This window comes from Aplidium turbinatum, chromosome 2, assembly GCF_918807975.1.
Source record: "Aplidium turbinatum chromosome 2, kaAplTurb1.1, whole genome shotgun sequence".
NCBI lineage: Eukaryota > Metazoa > Chordata > Ascidiacea > Aplousobranchia > Polyclinidae > Aplidium > Aplidium turbinatum.
This window is the reverse complement of record NC_137473.1, coordinates 35,998,157-36,022,096: the sequence shown is the minus strand read 5'-3', so window position 1 is coordinate 36,022,096 and position 23,940 is coordinate 35,998,157. Positions and strand designations below refer to the sequence as shown.

The following is a 23,940-nucleotide window of genomic DNA, read 5'->3' as shown; positions in this document are numbered from 1 at the left end:
ATTGTAACAACATGACCTCCAAGGAAACAATCGTTGCAACTGTCAGTACATTGCATGGAAAAGAGTCGAACAATCATACTCTCCATTTTAGAATTTTCCTAAAATAAACAACTTTTGGTTCTTTTGCATTTGGCATTGTGTGGAAGACCTTTTACGTTCTTCTTACTGATTTGGCTTTCTAATTAAAGTTAAAAGCGATTGCCAAAACACGGTGGCAACTTTCCAAAAGGTACCATAAAAAAATTCCCTACTTTGAAATTTGACGATCAGAATCGCCCTGGTTAGGGTAGGCACTTTAACACTTTAACATTTATTAGTTTGAACTTTGTTTGGTAATTACGAAAGAAAAAAGAGCAATAGCAGTGGTGGGAATCGAGCTAACATCAATGAAATGACTACCATTGCCCAAACCCTCTGCGCCAAGTCAGCCGATGACTTAATTTAGCTAGGATTTGCGTTTTTTCCTTTGTTCTTCCGAAGTTTCAATATAGGAAATTTTTTATGGTATTTTTTGGAAAGTTGCAACCCGGTGCTAAAAGTGACTCACACTTTAGTTAAAATATTAATTGAAGGTAGGCTATGGTCAAAGTGGCGTCAAATTCGGATGCAAACAAACTGCACCATTTTACATAAAAATAAATTTGTAATAAATTAAAAACGTTTTAAAGCGCAGTGAAGCCTCCAAAACTAATCTTTCTTTTCAGTGTTCTATGTCAGCAACAAAATGGTTCATATGTCGTCATTTTGTATTTGTCGTCATTTTGTAAATAATAATTTTTCCTGGCTCCGATAGACTACTATGTTTGTGACTCGTCGTCAGTGTCGCGCTCGTTAAGATGATAAGAAAACAAAGAAAAAAATGAAACTAATAAAATAGTCTCATTCTACTGTATAATGACATGATATCTATGAAACATAGTGTTTATCGTACCCAAGGAAATTATTGCTCAAAAATGCTTGAGCTAATTGTAAGCTATACCGCATGCAGTTATGCACTTACCCAGTTGGCAACCTGCATTCCAGTAGTAAACTGGATTGAAATTTCCTGACCGCACGCGAATAGACCTGGGGTAGATACGACTCATTTGACTCCGGTTTACTTTGATCATGTCCATCGGTCTAGATGAGACTAGACTGTGGGCTTTTGTTTCACTGAAAGACCAAACCGAGAAACCTGAAGAAAATGAAAAACACTTAATTTTTAACTTGTACATGTAACTAAAAAACTCACCGCTTCTGGTATGGGTTTGAAGTTAAGAGTGTCTATCTTTAAGATTGTCTGCAACATGCCATTTGATATTGTTCAAGTAAAATATTATTGTTTTTATTGTCGCGCCACAACTGCTAATGTCGTTTATCGATAGGGCTCATTTTTAATTTTGTATCTGGTTTACGATGTTATCACATTATTACCAACTTATTCTCACTGCGCTATGCAAGAAAGAATGTCAAAGTCTTCGATTTGGCCCTACCAGGAATCGATCTAAGATCTATACGAGCATCAGAGCCAAAGGCAAAACTACTCGGCTACTGCACTGGTTTGTTGTTCAACTGTGAGAACAAAAGCAATTAGTCTAAAAAAATGTCTGAGTGATTCAAATATCTCGAGCATGAATTTGTTTACATGAGAGATAGGAGTCCAGTTCTAAATTGTAAACAACTTTTGACAGCTGCAGCGATGAGCCACCGTTCAATGAAATGCAATGTAGTTTATAGTTGTGTAGCTCCAGCCCAAAGGAATAATTTCCACAAACAATCCAAGTTCTTTTTGTGCCACTCACAGTTTTTTTTAATCAGATTATTTCTAAATATTATGGCACTGTTTTCAAGATTAGTACAGAAACAAAGACGTGTTACAATTTTTCCTTTCTATATCCCCCTCACAATGCAACTCCAAGATATTAATGTTTGTCGTTAACCTTTTCTCTAGAGACATTTTTTCATTGCAGTACGCGCTGAACAATCTGTTTGGTTAGGCTGTCAATTCCATTGCTTCAATGCAAACCTGCCAAACTTAAAAAACGTACACAAGGACGCAACAAGAAAAGTTGTTGTTTGTTCCGCATAAAAACGTGTTCTAACGTTTTCATAAAGTGACAATCGGATAATGGATATTATTCAGATAGAAAGAAAAACCCATCGTCCTAAAGGTAACAGCCGTAGAAGCGTACCCAGGGACGTGGGAAAAAAATCCTGGTATCAGGGCCTGGTATCAATGAAACGGGCGTCAAATTAAAACACTTTTAGGAAAATAACACTGCAGTATATCCAAAGAATACGCGATGGTTTTGTCAAGTTTTTGGGCCACTTAAATCATCCCGGGGTCCGGGTTAAAAGTACTCCTTGTACCCTTTCCCTCGTCAACACTACTGATCGTACCACACTATTTCAGTGTTGTAGCCTATTAAAAAAAGTTATCCATACTTTTTTTAAATCGAATTAATTAACCACAAATTGTTACTACAGAATGTAATTGTCAATATATTTGAATTATTACGCGGCCGCCTGTTGACTGCGGGCCGCATATTGTACAGGCCTGTTTTAATGACTTAACACAGAAAAATGTTAATTTAGTATTTGGTATTTTCATAGCACAAACAACTTTAATAAATAGATGCCAAATTGCTCCAAAAACAAACAAGCATCGAAATTCTGTATGTAAAGTTTCATTGCTACTTTCAAACAAGTTTGTCAGGCTCATCGTACATCAGGCCTACAATGTTGACAATGTAAACGTGGCGTCCCTGTTTATTTGGCATCGAATCATTTTTCAAGGCTTTAACGGAGGACATGTTTTTTGAGTCATGTTGAACTAATCATATGATTTATAGCATGAAAAATTTGCCAAAGATCACGGGCTATATTTAACAACCAGCCAAATGCCAAACAACACGAATTGGAATGCGGCATTTTTGTTAGTATTTTTTAACTGCACCCTTGCCAAAACTTGTACTGTAAAGATAAAAGTCACTTCTCGTAAACTGACATTGCCAAACTGTTATAGTGGTGAGTAGATCAGGAAATTTAAATTGTATACCTTCCTAGCCATTTAATCAGTCATTTTTACATTGACTCAACGCATAGTTAGATGAATCAGCGCAAAGCATTCTTTATTGCTGGCTGGGTTGCTGATTTCTACATAAAGTCAACATATTTGTGCTGGAACCATTTTTATTCCAGGCAGATATTTGTTTTCACTTCTTTTTTACACCACAAAGTTTATATGCTAAGTCTACTTTTTGAACTATCATTTTCGATTGTATGTTTGATCAATAAAATAAAAGTATTTGCATACACAAGCAATCAGAATTTCTCATTTTACTTATATCCTATTCTTTAAAGTAACATTTTTATATGGACTGTACAGGAAAAGATGTTTTTTAAAGTTTTGGCTTATACTGGTAGTACGCCTATTATGATGGTCATGATAATCCTTTAGGCTGGTTTGTTTTTCCAACAGTTAGGCTATAGGTTTCTGCTATGCAAAGCTTGGTCTTGAATTTGGTTTGTGGCCAACTACATTTTGCAGAAGATCTGCACTAAGAAGTAACTTCGATGACCTTAAATAACTTCGTCACCAAGCTGGTCCACGTCATCAATATACAGTTTCAAATGTCATGAAGGCAAGTAGCTGCGATTCAAGAGCATGAGCCGGAAATGACACTTTACGACTGAGACGATTGATAGGTGCTTAACTGGTCTTACTGCTCAAAACAAAACATGTTTTGGCCAAATTTGATCCTTATATGGTTTGGTGCATTTTGAAAACTGAGCCATTTCACTGGACGATTTACGAAGTGTCTCTTTCGACCATATTTGTGTAAAATAAATTCGGTTGCAAGAGCAAATAAAAATAGCAAGAAACGACTGATTTTACCCATTGAAAGGATAATTTGGGCCCGGTACCAGTAAGATTCTCGGGTCCCAAATCAAGAAACTTTTAAAATCATCCCAGATCCTGGCCTAAAAATATCCTCCCGACTTCTCTCTCAACGTTATTGCCCGTAGGAAAGGCAATTGTAGTCTATCATCTTTTATAGTGAAAAGTGAGTTGAAATTTTTGACAAATGTTTTTTCAGCTCCATTTTTTATTCATCTCAGATAACAAGTGGTAGCAGCTAAGTACACACAATTATACAAACATAACTTTGTTTGTCACAAAGTAAATTGTATTGAACGTTTTAAAAACCACCTCTTCCTCGTGGTATTTCATACCATTCGTCAAATTGGCATGCTTTTGCTCTTTCTGCAATGTTGCTGCGAACACAACCGTTCTTTAGGTATTTACCAACTAACAAACTAGCATTTATTTTCATTAATTTAACGTCGGTGTGCATTGAATCAATGCAATAAGGGCAAGGACACACGCCACCGGACGGTTGTGCACTATTTGTGAAGGTGAGTTTTTGAGCTAATTTAAACAAAAAAGTGTCGGCTGCATAGCCGAGTGGTGCGAGCCCTGGAACGGCAATCGAAAGGGCGCCGGTTCGACACCGCTCAAGAGCATGTGGCTGTGTCTTTAACAGGACACTTAAAGGCATGCCTGAAGGTGGACATGAAGATTGGCTCCCTTACCTTCACGTCCACTTAATCTAAATCTTCAACCACCAGGTGTAAGCCTGGATACGACAAAAAAAAAGTAAAATAAATAAAAAAAACTGTGCAAGTTGCCAAACAAAGGCTCAAGATTATAACTTCTTTTGTGGATGCGTGGGAGTCCATGGCTAATCGCAGCTAAGACGTCAAGCGTTGTATTGATTGTTTTTTGTTTGAAGCTAGGAAAAAAAGCCACTGCGACAACGAATGGACATTGTTGACATGTACGTAATAAACATGCAAAATTGCAGGCAAACTTAAAGTCGGTGAAAAGAACTAAACTGTAGCAGAGATCCAAAAACACATCATATAGCCTACAAGGTGTGTCGTAAAATATTGTCAGCAACGAATGTTTTCTGGCAGGTACATCTTGCATAGTTTCTGTACAAGGCAAGTTATGTTTGATATCGTCTGCGCGTGAAGTGATGGTAGTTACATAATTTTAACTTAGAACTCGGCTTCATGAAGCGTCAGACGCCATACTATTGATCAGGTTCTAAACAATAGTTTTTGTGGTTGTTCTTTTGGTTGAAGTGCGAATCCATTCCACACTGTAGTTAACATTTTTTTTTGTCTCGTGCAAAAAAGGAAAAAACAACCAATCTGTGCAAAACAACAATGGAAAGTTTCTGCAATAAAGCTCAGCACACTGCGTATCTGGCTGCGTGTCACAATCAATCACGAGCTTTTTACACGAACAGCATCTTGTTGATGTAATGCAGGCGTGACGTGCAGATGCCAGGTGATGACTTCTTTGCCTTAATTGCTTGTATGCGTAGATGATCTTTGCTGTATGTAGATTAACTTTTGTGGTCTATATGATTAAGACCAGTTAATTAATTGGGAAAATGTGTTAACTTGCCTACCCTTTTTTCATAATGGAAAAGGAAAACCCCTTTAATTTTCTAAATTTATCAGTTACACGACACGAAAAACACCGCTTTATTGGTGACTCAAAACAAGCTGAATAAAAAAAAAAACAGTTCAATGTACTGGCTCTATATACGTTTCGAAAGCTAAACGTGCGTTATCTCAGACTATGTGAAATCAGTACTTAATCTTCGAAACGTTTTCTAAACCATGAATTTTTTTTTTGATTTTGAGCTCTGTTTTTTTTATTAAAATTTCCCCCCGCATGATTAAAAAAGACTGGTTGAATATTTAGCTTTTTTCTATCTTTACAAAGCAACTTAAAGTATGGCACGTGACATATTACAAATGCCGGATATCTGGTAGATCAATTAGTTTTACCACGGAGATCATTTCAGTTTAGGCTACTGACTGTCTTGCAGTCGCACATTAATAATTCAAAACATAGAACAACTGTCAATAGTGATATACGTCTATGAAAAGTATACATCTAGGTTTTGGTGTTAGTTTAGTTTGCATCACTTAAACAAGTAGCAACAGTCACCTTCAGAGATAGCGTCAAAACCTGGGAATTCAATCGATCTTGTGAAGACTACCAAATCCGATAGGTGACGTGAGAGGACACGGCGCTGTCTTATGCTCTTCTGATCTTCACCTTTGCAAAGGAGAACAAAATCACGTCAATAAAATCAGTATAAATTTATGCGATTGTCAAAGTAACGAGCAGCCCGTAACGTTTCTAGAGTGTTGAAACTGTGGTCAAGTATGTGTCTTTAATGCAATGTCAATTCAATTTTTGCGAAAATACAGACATTTTTTAACTCTTCAGAGTCCAAGAAATAGGCCCATCCCTCAAACGGATAAAAAGGCACTGTTAGTTACGTTTCTTGCTTATTCTGATTATACTATTTCTGAATTTTGTTTGCATATGGCCCTCCATAATATGATATCAGGTAATTTCTTTATGCAAAATATTTAAACATTTTTGTAATGCATTAACTAAAAGGTCACAGATTACCAATAAAAGTTAGGCAATGCGGTGACAAAATATCTGAAAGATCAGCACAATTTTTATGATGGCTTTTTCACACATATGGTCTAAGTTATTTCTTGAAATTCTACTGATAATAATCTAGAACTAAACATCACAATTGACGTTTGAATGATCAAAACATTTCTTACCTTCCCCATTCACAGGAGAGTTGCTGGAAGTTTTGCTAGAAGAGTTATATCGTTTTCTCATTGTCCACTAAAAGAATACCAAACTTTATTCTCTTTATAAACCACGAGCATATAGTCCAACCTGACAACCACACTCATGTCAGGTGCACGTTAACAGCAGCCAGCAATACAGAAAACGCTCATTAACTTCAGACATTGACACCTTGACCGCAAACGTTAGTAATTGGTAACCATAAGAACCATTGCTTTATAACTTAGTTATTCTCTGATCTGTCGAGTATCAAAACAACAAGAAATTCACGCTGAAAGCTTATCTTACACTTTTTGCAAAAGACATTTTTCTCCTTCGGGAACAATGTGGTTTTGATGATGTTACGTCAATTGAGGAAGAAGCTCTTGCAGCAGGAAGTAAAGTCTCCGACCTAGATGTATCTAAAGATCTGCTCCGACCCTGCAAAGCGGAATCACAAAAAAATTGCAATAAGTGTTGTCTACAGAGAAATATTTGTCTCATCGAACATTCCTATACTGAACTATGCGGTTGTGCATGGAGTCAAGTTTTAAGAGTGGTAGTTAGGAATTAAACCAGATGGAAGCAAAGAAAGTCAATCTGCGTGTCCACCAAGTGTACTGTCAAGTGTTATCCTAAGCGACAGTTTGCACAGAGTTTCCAGCGTCAATTAGCACGCAGTTACTCGTGAGCCACGCAGCCTACATTACGCAATGGATAAAGCAATATGACAGGTTACTTTTTTTAATCATAAACTAACATAGCTGAGCAACACCGCAACATTTAACTTTATCCAATAAAAAAAAAAATAGCGATCATTACGCACTACAAAGGGTCAAGTATTTGATGAGGAAAATTCTCCTCAGAACTTAGCTTTTCCTCTATCAAGTACTTGACCCGTCGTGCTACGTAATCATTTTGTATGTGAGCAGAATAAGTAGTTTTTCAATGCTTAGATTAAACTATATTTTTGTTGTTATGCTGTATGTTTCTCTAGTATTTCTTGTACCATGTAAAATTATTCTTTGTTTAATGGCTTGAAAAGGAATAATATATGCACCGTTGAAAACGTTTGCTATTTTATTTTTGTTTGTTATAATGTTAAATGTTGTGGTGCTGCTACGTTTGTTTATGGAAAAAGTAATATCAGTTTCTAAATATTATAATTGAAAAATTTCAACAACTTGTGATGTTGAATTGACATAACAAAGACAGTGTTTGCTGTCTGAACAAAGCCTTTCTTGTGCTTAAATACATTTTACCATTGTTACGTGTAAATGTCAAGACCAAAAGTCGAAGAAAACTGTTTACCATACATCTAATGTCAAATATGATAGCCTCGTTCTTTTAATGTAATTAAGCAAAACTATCTCAAAATGTTAAACGTGAATATCTACATGTATTCCGACCACTCGTTAATCAGAGAAAGTTCTTAATGGTTATGATTGCTGTTGTGGCAAGTAAATAAAGTATTTTACACATCCATCCGTTTGTAAATAAAAATAAAAAGGAGATGGTGCTTGATACTCATGAAAACCATTGTCAGGAGAAATTTTAATGATGCAAGAAATGTCATTCACGTATCTTAAACAGCGTCTAGTAAGCTTATCCTAGAAACTAAGTTCCAATTTTGACATTTCTTGCAAAAAAACACGCCATTTCAGTTGAAAATGTGGTCAGTGGATTCATTTCACTTATGTTTGCTTCTTTTTAAAACAAACCTTGGGCTTAACCATTCCAACGGATGCAACAATAAAATGCAACATCCTTTAAGAAAGTGGTGAATCATTCGTTCGTTTGAGCACTTAAAGTGTAAAGCTCCCAGCTTTTTTAGATATTGAGTTTTTTCTGCAGCATGTACGCGTAGATTACCAAAGCAGTGTGGTATATTGTTACACTGTGTTGGAACCTACTTACTTCTTCCCCTTTGACTAATGATGACTTTAAAACATTCTTTCTTAAAGATCTTCTTATAATTGCAGGCCATTTGAAACGAGGTGAAGCAACTTCTTTCTGCAAACAAAAAAGTTTTCCACCATTTAACAGGTGAGTGGGATGTAGGATGTTTATCAAATAATCATTTTTTTTACACAGCTTTTAAAATTTACATTCAATAGTATTGTCTCTGAGGATGAGCGCTATTATGCTGCTCAAAATTGATTTGAACAACCAATTTACTATATAAAGCAATACACAGAAAAAAGTCAACTTAGTAATGATGGTACTGCTATTTTAGTATGATAGTATGATAATTTTATTGCTAACCCTGATACGTTAGTACACCACTTAGCCTACTAAAGTTAATTAGTTCAAGTAAATTCTTGTGCGGTCATTGGAACAAGAGTGATTAACTATTAGTTAGAATATCAAAATAAATCAAACTTTGAATTCTGTATTTTCATATCTACAGCATCCTAAAGTTACATTTCCCAAATTTTAAGCAAACTTGCTTTTGAAGTGTCAAGGCAAAGGCTGTCTTTATTTTTAGACGTTTCTTCACTTTCGTATTCTTCCTCGCTATTTTCGGTGCTCACCTCTCCTTCCATTGTGTTGGGATCAATACTTTTGGATAGTTTCTTGCACTGAGAAAATGGCGTTTGTTAATTCCATTGTGTAATTCCATAACAAAAAAGATTGGTTATTTTTTATGTGTTGAAGGCAATGCTATGGAAAGCGTGGTTTCCTTCGGTGATGAGTCTATTTTTTATTTCCCTTCCTTGTTTGTGCCACAGTTGATGCTTTTAAACAAATAATTACTTACCTTCATTTTTTTTAATGTTGGGTCCTAGGCTTACCTCATTTTGAAGTCAAAACGTTTCTCCCTTTCTTTTAACTTATTTCTCGTAACTGTTTAGATGTGTTTATTTATTTTATAATTATTTATATCTTTACCTTTATCAGTATTTTTTTTTTAAGGAGATCTGGGGAAGGAAGAGTTTGTACGTCATCAGATTCGACGTTTAATTTGTCTCCGAATATTTCTTTCATTATTTCCGCCATACGTCGCTGTTGTTCAAGCCCACAGTGGTTTTCAATCGATAAAATGACAGGATATCTGCCAAAAGTCAAAACTTTGATGAAAAAGGAAAAGAGAGGACGCAGTACTAGTAACAGCACGACCAAGATTTAAATAGAAGTTATCTTAACACGCAGTGATGGAGCAGCGAACCTGCTGTATGCCATTTCAAAAATATTAAAGTTGTGTCTTGGTGACTTGACATCTAAGATGATGTCAGATGTCAGATGCTTCTTATTGTTAGAAAAGCACATCTACGTTTTCAATGCAAGTTTACTAGACAATACCACTTCAGTTGCCAATCAATGCGTGAATTATTCTTACATCTTTTTTTGACAGTAAACTTACGGGTTATCAGTGAACGCATGTTGATTGATAACTTTTATAACATCACAAAACAATATTTTGGATGTAAACGTGTAGCCATGGTGAATAATTGGTTCTCCTGTTGGGCCATCCCAGCAATCCACTAAAAAGAAACAGATAGGAAGTATTAGGCATTAACAAAACTTTAACTTAGCCTACGCCCTACAGTATTATCTATCATTAGTTGATGTTGAGTATGTTTTAGGATGCTAGCTAAAGATGCTATTCTGACTCTTTTAATTTACACCAAAGAAGGAATGAGGAACTTATTTCATTGTCATTACGTTATAATAAGTTCCTATGAAAGAAATCATTCCGGACATCTTTAACACAGAGCAGCGTCTGGATATTTTGTTTTAACTTGCCCTGGCGTCACGGAATTGTAGTGAAACAAAAAGGACGTCATTTTCGCCATTGCATTGCAAGCAATTTGTAGGAACAGCTCTACGGCTATCAGCACTAGCAGAAAGTAAACTCACACTCCACGCATCTACAGCCGTCCTTGAGAGCCTTGATGTACTCTACACACGAGCTTTGGCTTGTCAACTGATCGCCTTCAAGGTAGGTGTTGTGGGAAGAGTTGATAAAATAGTTGGAGAGAGGTTTCGTCATATTCTCTGGTTGGTTTTTCAATTGATGTTGGTCAATAATGTCAGAATGGGAGCTGACAAGAAAGTTTGCAAACCCTAAAAGTTTTAGCAGGCGTCAAAATTTTCGCAAAAATTAAACAAAAAAACTTTCATTCTGATACTGAGAAAACCTCTGCAGAGGCTTATTGGTTTTACTGTACATCGGCGTACTGGTGAGGGACTTCAACCACTGACTCAAACTCTCAAAACTACTTGTTAGGTTCTATGTTGAAAGTTATAAAATGCCGACGATCAATTATTCCATATACTGATACTTTGTCATCATACATAGTCTACTCTATAGTAAAACTATGTGTAAAGTTTCACCAAAGAATGTCTTAATTATCAAAATTGAAACGTATCTCTTTGTTTGCTTGCGGACCGGGTTGATATTTTTGATAAATTAAATATCCATTAAAAGTGCAATACAAGCAGGTAATGAATTCATACTTTCAGATCTTCAATTGCTTGTTTAAACTTAATTAGTGATACCTTCAGCTCCAAACTGACATTTTTCTTTGTTTGCATCATCCGGTTCGTATTCCAAGATTAATTTCCGACAGAAATCTTCTGAGACATCAGTCTGAAATCAAAATCAGTAAAAATTATAAGATGAAGAATTTTTATGGATTTTGTAATTAAGAAGTCTTAAGCAAAATAATAAAAATGCCTCACCATTTCTTGTTCTGTGTGTAAGAACGTGAGCAATTGCGGAACAGCCATCACATTCTTGTTCTCTGACAATTTGGCAATCAGTGAGACGAGCTCCTTCCGCACTGCCACCTTGCGGTAGAAATTTATGAATTCATCGAACACTAGATACCCATCACAATCTTCAATTGTTGAGTCTGCTTCCTGAAATTTATAACTTTGTCATCAAATTTAAAAGCAAGTAGTTTTTGCAAAGTAATGCTTGGTATATGACACATTTCATACCACGTATTGGGAAAATGCTACAGGTCTTTTTTTTGATTTTCAACCAGAAAAACATTGGACTTCAAAAACTCGTTGTCTTGGTTAGTCGACAACTTTAATTTTATCAGCAATTAAAAACTACGCAGATCTTCTTTTCGTTGCAGATTAACTGCAAAATTTCTAAACAGTTTCATAGATTCATTCACATTTTTTTGCAAAATGGTTATAACTTTCAAGTTAATTCTTTAAAGTTAAACCAACTTAATTGAAATGTTAAACCTATTCTCTGGACCTAATCCTTCAACTGCAAAGTAAACATTCACCTGCAACCATTGTCTGAACGACACCGAGAACAGATTAACATCCATTGTCTGAGAAAATATACGTCACAATAAAATGAACGACAAATAAAACACATCACACACAATAGCATCTAGCATGCATTAAAAAGAAAACAACAGTTATAAACGAAATATAAGTTACTTACATACAGCTTATGATGCACGATATATGTCAAGCTCTATCCAAAACAATGTAGAATATGATCAACTAACACATGCTTCAATTCATGGCACAAAACCATAAAACATAAGCCAACATTTGTACGACACCAATTACGATGTTGCAAAACCAAAATGCGACGATGCAGAAGAATCGCAGACATTTCGAAGTACAAAATGCTGAAACGTAATGAGTTTGTTCATCATCATTTTATCAAAGTCAAATATCCAAGTTTTACGTTTTAGCTTTCTTCAGCAACTTGTAGATTTCTAAAATGTCAAATTCCACCTACGATGGATTGCAAAATGCAAATTGCAAGAAGACTTAAAATGTTCATTCCACATGAATGTCACATAACTTTTGTGTAGATTGTGCATAAAGCGGTAAGCTAGAAAGTTTTCTTTTAGGTTTTTAAAAGGACAATTTTTTTTACCTTGAACAATTTTTTTGCGTTACTCTTTGATAGGTTGATATTAAGTTTTCTTAACAGCGACAAAATTTCATCAAAATTCAATTTTCCATCACCGTTTTTATCAGCCTGGTAAAAAGTGTGCCGAATCCAACTGTAAAACAAAAACACATCAACAAATACCACTACACATGATTGTATTAGCTTGTAATAGTACATTGTAGGCTACAGAGTATGTCGCTATGAAGTGGTCGTCACATTCTTTGTAAAAGCAATAAAATCTAGTCACAGGGAACCATTTTGTCACACTGACAGAACATCAAAAAACTGAAAATAATGTAGTAACAATTACTGCCAAATCGTTTATTTACGCCTAATGATGTCATATGGCGTTACTCAATGACAAAACACAAGATATAGTTCTGCACTCTGTCGAAGGGATTCAAGTAAAGATTACTAACAAGTACCCACCTTTCTTTTGATATGTTTGTTGGGATCGGTGTTGAATTTTCTATACTAGGCTTGCTACAAATTATAAGATGCTGTATTCCCGTCAACCAAACACGGGCAGTGCGACAACACTCCGTCATAAAAAAGATACGTTGGCGCTGTAATAAAGCAATGGAATTGGAATATGGACCATTTAATTAAATAAAAAAAGCTACGTTTATTCAAACATTGTAAAAATAGCCTTATCAGTATCTCAAACAACAAATCAGTCGTTTTTTTACTGATGAATCAATATAAAAATTGACAGATTTGCTAGTGGTTTTAGACGAGAATAGCCATGAATGCAGTTCTTGAACTCAATAGAATCAGTTTTCATTTTTTTAACGTGAAGCTAATAAAACATTTCCTCACCGTTTCCCTACAAGCAATGCTGAAGCAACAATTTTCTCCAAGATTTTCCAGCTGATTTTCATCTCTGATATCCTCAATTGAAGAAATAAAAACTAAAATAAAGAAACGAATGCTTGCGATCACTCGATCTCTGTCATGCATAGACCATTAATTGTTATAGTTTTTCCCATCACTAAAACTTACAATTATCTAACTTACAATCATAACTGTCGTGCATACGATAGGACAAATCAATCGGACAACACAAAATATGAATTTCTTTAAGAGTTTGGTATAATTTTTGAGATGTTTCACCTTTTTGCAACTTTTAACAATTTGTGCAATCCCATGAACTATTCGGACTATTCCAAGTTATTATGTTTTGCAGGCTATCACTCAAAAAACTTTAGTTTGAAAGTGTGCAAAAAATTTGTATTGTTTGTTTTCTTTTTTGCATTGTAGAATAAATAATGTATAGAACGTACAATTTTCTATCAACAAATAAAAATGTAAATACAGAAAAAGACTGTTCACCAGGTATTTGATACATAAAATGACTCGCTTTCTTCTGGTGACTATATTAGGTTACCACCTGATTTTCAGAATGATAGGCTACACAGCTTTTAATTCAGACATTTCTTCAATCAGCCCCACTGACTTCATCAAGGGGGATGAAACAGGTACAGTAAGCACTACGCTACCTGTTTCAGCTCCCTTGATGAAGTCAGTCCTGCTGACTGGCGTAACGTCCAAAATAAAAGCTGCGTATCATTCTCAAAATCAGGTGATAACCTTGTACAGTCATCAGAAGAACGCAAATCATTTTATTTATAAATACAAATATTGTACGCGTCAAAATTACTTCATCATCGTCCGTTGAAAAACTATGACATCTTTATTTCTGGAGTAGCCTAATTTATTCAGCATTTATTTTTTATATCACTTGGTTTAATAATCACAAATTCAAAGAAACAACATAATTTTTAATTACTTGAAATAGATCCTTTTCGTTTTTTCTCTTTGGATTTTGTTTTTAACTCCTTTTCCTTTGCATCAAGATAATACCAGATCTTCTTAAAACCTTTCTTAGAGTCGAATGAAACAAGAAAATTGGCACCATTTTTCATCTCTTGAACGCATTTTTCCGCTGCAAAAAGAAATCCGTTGATTTGGGTCTGATGAGGTAACGTACATTGATAACACGGTTAAAATACCACCATGCTGTAGTAGCCTATGTAAGTTTCATAACCTCAAAAAGCGAAAAGCTATGTCTGACATCGACTCAGTTGGTTCCCTGATGATGATGACGGTTTCGAAACATTTATTTGCAAACTGAATGCAAAAACAAGGAAGTCAATTTTTCTGACCTCTTTCTGGCAAGTAATTAAAAGTGTCTTGTAAAGTCAAAGCCGAATGTTCAAAGCTTGGATTAAACCAACAACTTCCAAAGCTTGTGTTGTTATTCACGCAGCAAATAGCTGGTGGTAATTTGTTTCTGTTTGATTTGATTGACATGTGCTGTAGTTTTCACCGCAGCATTACACAATCCCCCCGATTGGAACTGACACCGCAGTGCGGTGCCATGATACTTGGTGAGATTTTACCATGACGTGGTGAAGCTATATAGATCATCATTCAAAACGATTTGCTTCTAAGAAATAACCCCTTTCATTTTAATAAATTCAATAAAAAATGGCCACATTTCTTTTATCTGTTTCTTCACATATAATCATAACTAATAGGTATTTCACATGGTGCTTTTGATTGTTGTTCAACAATATTCAAAGTCAAGTATTATTTAAGATAAAACATGATATTGTGTTTAAAAAAACGTAATTTGCATATAACTTCATGTTCAGGCTCAGGGCCGGATTAAGACGAAACTGGGCCTGATGCTGCAGCGCAAAAACAGGCCTATTTTTTCTAGGCATTGGTACATATGCATTCGACACTCTGACTCCACCGTACACGCGTAATCAGACCGACCAAAGAGCCTTTATTGCTTTCGACGCAGTCAGCCAAATTTTAATGAACATGAACAATAATAACGACGTGTTATCGTAAAAACTCGAGAGTAACATCAGGCTATGTAACACCAACACAATTCAATACCAATATTGCCTGAAAAGCGGAGTTAATGAAGAAAAGGCTAATCCAGATCAACTTAACGTTGGCATATTGTCAATGCTGCGCTAGTGCTGCTTACTTATACTACTGTTTTTCGAGCCTTAGCAAGCGCGAAATCTTCGATCATGTCAGTGCAGTCAAGGCTGCTCAGCACCTCATGTTCAATGCTCATAAGCGCCAGCATGTTTAGCCTTTCCTCCCTCATCGAGGACCGCAGCTCTCCTTTGACTATTCCCAGTTTTGAGAAGCTCCGCTCGCCGGAGGCATTAGACACCATCAAGCACAGATAGATGCGCAAAGCAATCTCGACGTTTGGAAATGTTTGAGAAAGGTTCAACGACGACAAAAGCTTGTACATGGTAAGCTCTGCTGACTCGTTCACACTCACCGATTTCTGGGTGCGCATAAATGCAGCAAACTGTATGAGCTCAGCCACCAGCGTGTCTTCCAAGTCATCTGGATACGAGGAAACGAGATTTTGAGCTTTATTCTCGATCTGCTTTATGCTCAATGACGTTAGCTCCGAAAGAAATCCGAATGTTGTAGATATATCCTCATACGCCTTCATTCGCTTTTCCAGTTCAGCTAACAGTCTGTCGATCATGACCAGATATATATGGGTTTTGAATGTTTCCCTAGGGGTGAGGTTTTCTTCGTTTGCAGCTCCTTCATCAGGCATTCGCTTTCGCTTACGGCCTCGACGTTCTTCAGCCTTGTATTCGCCGTGAGGAACCTTTTCGATCGCCATCTGCTCATACACGTCAAATCTGTCCCGTGCAAATTGAATCGTGTCGACCAGTGATGCCAATAAACTAGTTGCCGTATTCAGACTGACTGTAGGGTCTTGGAGGCTAATGCTCGTACTGTTGAGACGGCATAGGATATCGTTCCAGGCAGTCGCCATAACTGCTGTCTCAAGTTCGTCCATCCTGCGCGAAAATCCGTCGGCCTGGTTTCTCGTATCGGCCTTCTGCTCCTTATCTGCCGCAAGCTCATCCAGGACTTCTTGAATGCTCTTCCACCCTTCTACTAGCGCTTTGACAGCATCTGCACGTTCACACCATCGGGTTCCAGACAAACCTTTGAGCGTTAATGTGCAGCGATTCTTCAGTTTCTGCCAGCGATATGTCGATTCAGACAGGAAAACGTATAGTCCATTGACAAAATGAAAAAACCTGGTACAGCCAGCGCAGCTATTAACAGCCTGGTCTCCTACCAGGTTTAAACTGTGGTTGCAGCATGGAATAAAAGCAGCATATTTACATTCTCGCTTCACAATTGCCTGGACACCGTTGTACCGTCCTGACATGTTTGACGCATTGTCATACGACTGGCCTCTGCAGTTAGTAACATCCAAGCCATTTTCCTTCAGAATAGGAAAATGGCGGGTAGTGAAAATCCGGGTAGTGAACAATCGTCACGGCCCTAATGTTTGGTGTGCTCCCAAATTCTGCCAAATGACGTTATGAAACCTTCTAAAGTTGTTCGTCACTTTCATTCAAAGCACAACAATCTTGAAGGCAAGCCACTTGAATATTTTGGACGAATATTCTCTGATATGAACGATTAAAAAAAGCAAATGAAAAGATGACGACTACCGAAAAATCCTTTCTTCATGAATCCTATCTAGTTTCTCTACGAATAGTTAAAACCAAAAAAAGCATACACGATTGGGGAAGAGTTAATAAAGCCGTGCATCTTATCTGCGGCTGAAGTAATGAAGGGCCCTGAAACAGCTCGAAAAGTGTTATAATTTTTCATCTTAAATAAGTAGTCTATGCCAAAATCTTGCTTTATCTTACGTGCCTAGGCGTAACACTGTGCCTAGGCGTGCGAAAGTCGGACTACAAATTTCATAATAAGAATTATTTGTGGGTTAATTAGGCAAAGGAAAACTGTTCAGCGTCCGGAAAATTCACGTCTGTTTTCGTCTGGGCCTATTTCAGGAATGGGCCTAATGCTGCAGCATCAATAGCATCCACCTTAATCCTGCACTGTAATCAGGCTTGCGCCCGGTGGTTGACGATTTAGATTTAGTGAACGGGAAGACAAGGAAGCGAATCTTTGTGAATATCTTCAAGTGTTCTGCCGAGGACATAACAGCATGCTCGTAAGCGGTATCGATCTCACGCCCTTTCGAGCGTTGCACAAAGGTTCTCACCACTCGGCTATACACAAAGTGATGCAAAAAACGTTTGTATTGAAAAAAACAAAGACACAATAGTTTAATATTCCTTGATGCTCATTTGGGGTGAAGCTTCAGTTTTTCAGGCAAAACGCTGAATTAATCGATGGATCATTTACCAGCTAACCCGCAAAGCTTCTTTGGAAGTTTAATCCTGATGAGGAGGCTTTAAATCTCTTTGATGTATTTGAAAAATTAGTTTTTGAGCTTCAGCTGCGATTTAAAGTGAATTTCACTCCCGACATAGATGCTTGGTCTTGTCTAATATAGGGCGCACACATGCACATGTTGACAGGATAAATATGCAGAAACGTCATTGCAAAGTAGTTTGTTTTTTGAGTCGAAGTGCAGCCTAACAAGAGTCTGCGTTTTACGTTAAGCAGGTCAGAGAGGTCATTTAACCACCCAGCTCCCTGACAGTTTGGTTTCTGCTCTATTACACTTGATATCGATTTTTCGGCTTGAATAAAAATGACCCTTAATGATATAAATCAATATCTACTTAAACATGATTGAATTGGCTTAAACATTTTTTTGCATTACAAGACGTGCTCTTCTGTTTCATTTTTTTAGACTCCTGCAATGTTACTGCAAGGCAATGTATAATGTTCGCTTTGTTGGTCAGAAATAAAATGAAGCTAACGTGAATTACAAGACGTGTAGGAAAATATATTGGAAACTGGAAAGGAGAAAGCTGAGATCACATGACGGATTCGACGATAGATGGTAAAATTCAAAAGACTAATTGTTCCGTGACAACACAAATTATTTCTCGATCGATTTCTGTCACATCTGGTCTCAGAAAATGCATTTCAAAAAAATGTATAGGAAATCTGTAGCGAAAAAAATTAACCGCATTGATTTTAATGTCTGGTTATTGGAAATGAACATTGCAATGTTTATTAATCATAGCATTAATCGATCACACAGTGATTAAGTCAAAAACGTTCTGAGTGACTGACAGCTTCCAACAAAACCAATCATGCGTGTCCAACCATGTCAATGCTAACCAAACGATGAAAGGTTATGACAGCGTCAATCTAATTATTTTACAAAGAAAATTATAATGATTAAATGACAAAGTTGATGTTTGGTGAGTATGGTGTGACGAAGCTACGCTGGGCTTTTAATCAAAAGATGTTGTGTCCGAGGTCATGGTGGGCTGCGTCCGTTTTATTCTTGACCAGATTCTTTTGTTAGTTGCTTGTCTTAAACAAAACAAACGAACCTGATCTAACTCTTTACTTTTTCAGTATTTTTACTTTCTAGCCAATTACTCTTTTAATTAAATAATTAAATGATTTAAATAATTTTACTTAAATGATTTATCTCTGAAAATAAAATTAATCGCTGCTTGGGTTATTCGTAATTAATTCGAAACAAGGTGAAAATAATTTATAGTCCATAAAAATATAGTCCAATATAATCAACCAAAATAAAATTATTTTCAAAAAAAGTAACTTAAAAATAAGACAAAGAAATTTTGCTGTTCCATTTTATTTCAAACGTTGGTTGATTGGTTTTTGAATATTTATCCTTGGACTGACAAAGCCTTGATAGGTTATTCCTGGTAGTTTCGCATACTTGTAGAGGCTCTTGACGCAGGTCCGGCAACTCCGGTTAACGAAATTGGCAGAGTGAAGTTTTGGATTGTTGAAATGTTGTTGCCGGCGAATCATTTCATCTACTAGGTGCCGCTGAATGGAGAGCAGTGCTAAAATGCGTTGTAATTTTTAGAAAAGCTTAAGGCACACAACCACAACGGAGCAAAGCCGAAAAGAATCACGGCTTTAGAAGACAGATACTGACAGGCCACCAACTCATACTTACCTGACGGGGGTCTACTCTTCACCGTGATCACGTAGGCGGAGGGCCCAGGGCAAGACTTTGCAAAAAAATAGAAAAGCTTTTGCTTTTTTAAGTTGTAAGGCTCTAATTTTCAAATTGTAAATTTGCAATGCATTTATTTATTACGAGTTCATTTATTAATTTGTACTGTAAATGTAATAACTTATACTTTTTTAAGAATATGGCTCAATTTAAATTGTCATATGTTTTTTTCGTAGGAGGATTTTACTTTGGGTTAGCAACAAAACACATTTCCATGTGTCACCAAGCAAAGAGAAGAAAATTCTTTGGCCAGAAATTCAAAATAAAGTCAAGCGAAACGATATCAAGATACAGAATTTGTTTTTTTAGATTCGAAATACTTATTTCGGAACAGCACTAATTATAAATAAGTTAAAAATTTAGTTAAGTTGAAACTTTTATTGCATAGCAATGTTGAAAGTTTACAAAAGTTTTCTGGATAAAAATGGACTTTTTTAAAGAAGTTTGGCGTGTTTAAGTTCCTATACCGAAATTTATTATTATTCCCCATCTGTTGCACGTTTTGTTGTGGACTTACAACCCAGTTAGCCTCCATAAAACTTCAAAGAGCAGTCCTATTTAGAACAGTGATTGCCGCGTATGGCCGTTGAAAAGATAATTTTAACCCAGTTCCAAATACAGACATGATACTTTTAAAAAAAATAACATTGTACACAAAATGCGATATGATTTTCTTAGCAGGCCTGATGTAAAGATTTTGGACCTGTGTTAAAACGTATCCCTTGATCCCCTATCAACACTGCTTTTGTTTCATTTAAACGGCTATTTCAAGATTTAAAATCAATTTGAACTAAGTAGTCTTCTTGAAGGTGTGGCATTAAAACAAATTATTGTTAGAATCCTGGTAAGGAGTTTGAAAGCGTGCTGAAAAGTACCTATAAATAGCACAAAAATAAAGATATATATGAAATGATGAAAAGTAGGCCATATTTACAAATTTGCTTTAGGGTGTATTTCATTAAGTTATGCGAAAATGAGTCGAAAATTCCTTGTAAAAAGGTAGTTTCAAACTTTGGTGAGGCAGCAGTTTAGAAAAGTATATTATCGTCTTTCTAATTAAACTGGATACTGAAAAGTTTGGGTGTTCATCAAGCTAGTTCACCAGTGCTAGAAACGATTATTATCGTCTTTCCGCAAGTTGCAAAATTTTCTTTCAAAATACTTTAACACGAGAAATAGCATTTTACTTGAAGAAACTACTTCATACAAGATTCATAAGGTGTTTAAACCTAATTTTAAACATGCACAAAAACAGAAAAGTTCTAAGTTGTATGTAAAAAAAGTTGTAGGCGCTACCTATATCGTAATTTCCATTCTGTTTGTTTTGAAACCCACAACCAATAGCATATTCACTGATAGCATCTTTGAAGGCCAAGCAACTTTTAATCTGCAGTACTAATACATAAACCAAACCCCATTACAGAAAAGAACGCTTTTCTACAGCCTGATTGATACAAGCAGTTGTTAAAATCTGACAGACCATAGCACGCTCCCACCATCAATTGCGTGATCTCAGATCTATGATGCCAGCTTTGTACTGTTAAGCTGGAGTGGTTACATGCTGATGGCTGATGTATAATGTACCACAAGTCTACGGTTAAATGTTTTTCAAGGCCGATAAGTGCAACGATAATTACTACATAACTGACCTTGTAAAGTATTAGCTGCATCCGACTGTAGTTCATCTTCATGACATTGTGAAGATGGCGAATCATGTAGATCTGAAACAAAACATTATCTGTCATCGTAACACAGCTTTCCGACTTTCGACCACTTGTTTTTTTACCTCATAAATGTCTGTGTGCTTATTGAATTAAATTATTTATGTAAAACTGGAAAGTTGCGTCACTAGGTCACAAAGTCCAGAGTTTCTTCTGTTAAAAGGTTTTTATTTGATCTTATCGCTTATTTTTGTTCAAATTAAAGAGATGATCAAATTGAGGGGGTATATTGGAAGAAATTATTATGAAGTATAGTTGCATTTTCTGGCCAAAAAGCTTATTTAAAGTGAATTTTTAAATTATATTTATTCAGCTAATGACAATGTAAATTTTCTTGATAATAATAAACTTTTTAACATTGAGGCACCACTCTTTTTTGCAATTCCGTTCAACAAAGCCTACCACAGTAAGCCATAGCAAGGATATTGCTTGTTCTATTGACTGTACAGTACAGGCATGTGCAAGCTATTTTAATAGCGGGTTAAATACGAAACTTCGAGTGATAACGCGGCAGCATCAACTTTTTTAAAAGAAAATTTAGATTTATCTTCTTATGAAAGTAAGTTATTGCGTAAAAACTAGCAAGTAAATCTGAAAAAACAAGCCTAAAATACGCAGATCAAAAGAAATTGGTGGTTTTTGGCAAATTCAAAAAATGATCTTTGAAAAACATTTTACCAACGTCATTTTCACGTGTATGAACTATTGTAATGTAAGATAATCTATAGCGACGTCTACACAAATGAACAAGCTGCAGGTCTTCGCCTTAAGAAAATGTTTTATCTACGCCTTGTTTTGTCATTACAATTTTTATTCTCAAAGACCAGAAAACTTTCCTAAAACAATAATGCCATGCTCTCTGCACTGCAATAGCAATACTTTAATAATAATAATGCTATGGTTTTATTTATTGTAGCTCTACAACAGCTAAAATCTTTTAACTACAGGGCTCATTTTTAATTCTACATCAGGTTTACGATGTCATCACATTGTTGCCCGACTTATTCTCATTGCGTCATGCAAGAAAAAACACAATCGGTAACCGTCTTTAAACTGTTCGGTGTGATCCGACCTAGAATCAAGCTAAGATCTATCAGCACTAGAGGCAAAAGCGAAACCATTCGGCCACTGAGCTGGTCAGCAATACTGTGACGTGTTTTCACCGGGGATTTAGTGAGCTCACTTAGTCTACTTACTGCGCTCCCGGTTTTCACGCAACTATTATTATCATGAAAACAAGAAAAAAATGAAAAATGGAAGAACATTGACAATAGCAAAACAAAACGCATAGCATAGCAAAACTAAAAAAAAATAAAAGCCCAAGTTTACGGAAAAACCACAAGGTTGGTAATACTGTTCAATGCACTTCTAAGTGCTAAACTTGCATTGTAAAATTGCAAGGCAGCATTAATGTATCACAAAGCTTCAGCGCAATATTACATAGCGCGCGAAAATTTGCTCTTGATGTGAACATTAGGTGCAATTTACAAACATGTTACGATTTGTTGCTGGCCTTCCTCAATCCGATTTTACGCCAATGCTGGAAACAATGAGATATAATGATAGCTAGTATACTACAGAATACAATTTCAGTAATATTCTGAGTACCACGAGGGCCGCGGAGAACAACTTGGCGCGCCGCAGTGCGGCACGCGGGCGCCGGTTGCACATGTTTGGTTGAGTACATAGAGGAGACCTAATAAATTAACTGTGAGAAAGTGCAATGTTATGAAAATCTAAAATATTTTACAAAAGACGCACTGTTTTCGCTCTTTGCCAGAAGCGGAACTACAAAAAATTGGCAGGGGTGGGCAAGGTATTTAATAAACCAAGTCTGAAGTAACTGTTGAATCTCCGACAAAGAAATAAGAATCAGAACTTCTCATCGAATTCGCTATTTTGCAAAAGTTTTAACTTCAGTCTGTGCATCAAAACGTTAAAACATGTCGAAAAGTCGTTAGTTCAAAATAGAAAAAGCTCAGAACTTTGTATACAACAGTTAAAAGCTACCTTCATTTGTGATAATTCGTTCCATTGGTGCTGAAATAAAATTGATGACCAAGTCACCTTAGTTCATGTTTTGACTCCCTCGTGTGACCTTTTCTGTGTTTCCGAGATCAACATGCAGTAATGCAAATCACTTAGTTGTTAGAAAGGTTTTAATCGAAAAAATAGAAAAAACTGTAATCCATAAACAGCTAATAAAATCAAGCATTTTCTGGTCTGCTTGTGTTTAAATTTAACCTTCCCTTTAACAACTCCACACACATTATGGTAAGAGTAACGCTTGAACTTTGTTGAAAGGCTCTCATTGACTTCGAGATAGAGCTTGGTCATTTTACAAGAACACATGTGGAGCACTTTCATAAAATGCTTTGCTGTAGGCGTATTACAAGAAAAAATAAAGGATTAAGCTATAGTATATATTGATGGTGAAGAGTTCGTGCTGTGTATTAAAGGCTGCACATCAATAATAACAAATTAATCAATACAAGAAATTATAAATAAATATATATAATCATTTGGCACAACATAGAACCAAGGATAAACGTTGTGCCATAGAAAAACCAAACAATAGTTTGCTCATACTTCAACGAGCACTTTTATAAAAAAAGAAAAACTACAAGAGCTTTGTGCATATTTTAGACTTTAGACGAAGAGTGTTACACTTCTTTTCAATTGT

General features: G+C 36.0%; 1 protein-coding gene across 1 annotated transcript in view; it reads right to left on the bottom strand.

Moving 5' to 3' along the window:
• LOC145788541 (uncharacterized) overlaps positions 1-23,367 on the bottom strand; it is a 70,366-nt gene extending 46,999 nt beyond the window's left edge. The window contains exons 1-18 of the mRNA XM_082600302.1: positions 23,268-23,367; positions 21,186-21,257; positions 14,326-14,481; positions 14,036-14,095; positions 13,356-13,447; positions 12,966-13,102; positions 12,519-12,648; positions 11,345-11,524; positions 11,162-11,252; positions 10,520-10,726; positions 10,023-10,143; positions 9,551-9,713; positions 9,109-9,240; positions 8,576-8,671; positions 6,968-7,099; positions 6,649-6,715; positions 6,011-6,115; positions 1,001-1,174 (exon numbers count right to left, since the gene is read on the bottom strand). Of these exons, the coding sequence (XP_082456428.1) occupies positions 1,001-1,174; positions 6,011-6,115; positions 6,649-6,715; positions 6,968-7,099; positions 8,576-8,671; positions 9,109-9,240; positions 9,551-9,713; positions 10,023-10,143; positions 10,520-10,726; positions 11,162-11,252; positions 11,345-11,524; positions 12,519-12,648; positions 12,966-13,102; positions 13,356-13,447; positions 14,036-14,095; positions 14,326-14,481; positions 21,186-21,257; positions 23,268-23,292 (2,140 nt within the window). The 5' untranslated portion in view covers positions 23,293-23,367. The remainder of the gene's footprint in view (positions 1-1,000; positions 1,175-6,010; positions 6,116-6,648; positions 6,716-6,967; positions 7,100-8,575; positions 8,672-9,108; positions 9,241-9,550; positions 9,714-10,022; positions 10,144-10,519; positions 10,727-11,161; positions 11,253-11,344; positions 11,525-12,518; positions 12,649-12,965; positions 13,103-13,355; positions 13,448-14,035; positions 14,096-14,325; positions 14,482-21,185; positions 21,258-23,267) is intronic.
• Between the last annotated feature and the right edge of the window lie 573 nt (positions 23,368-23,940).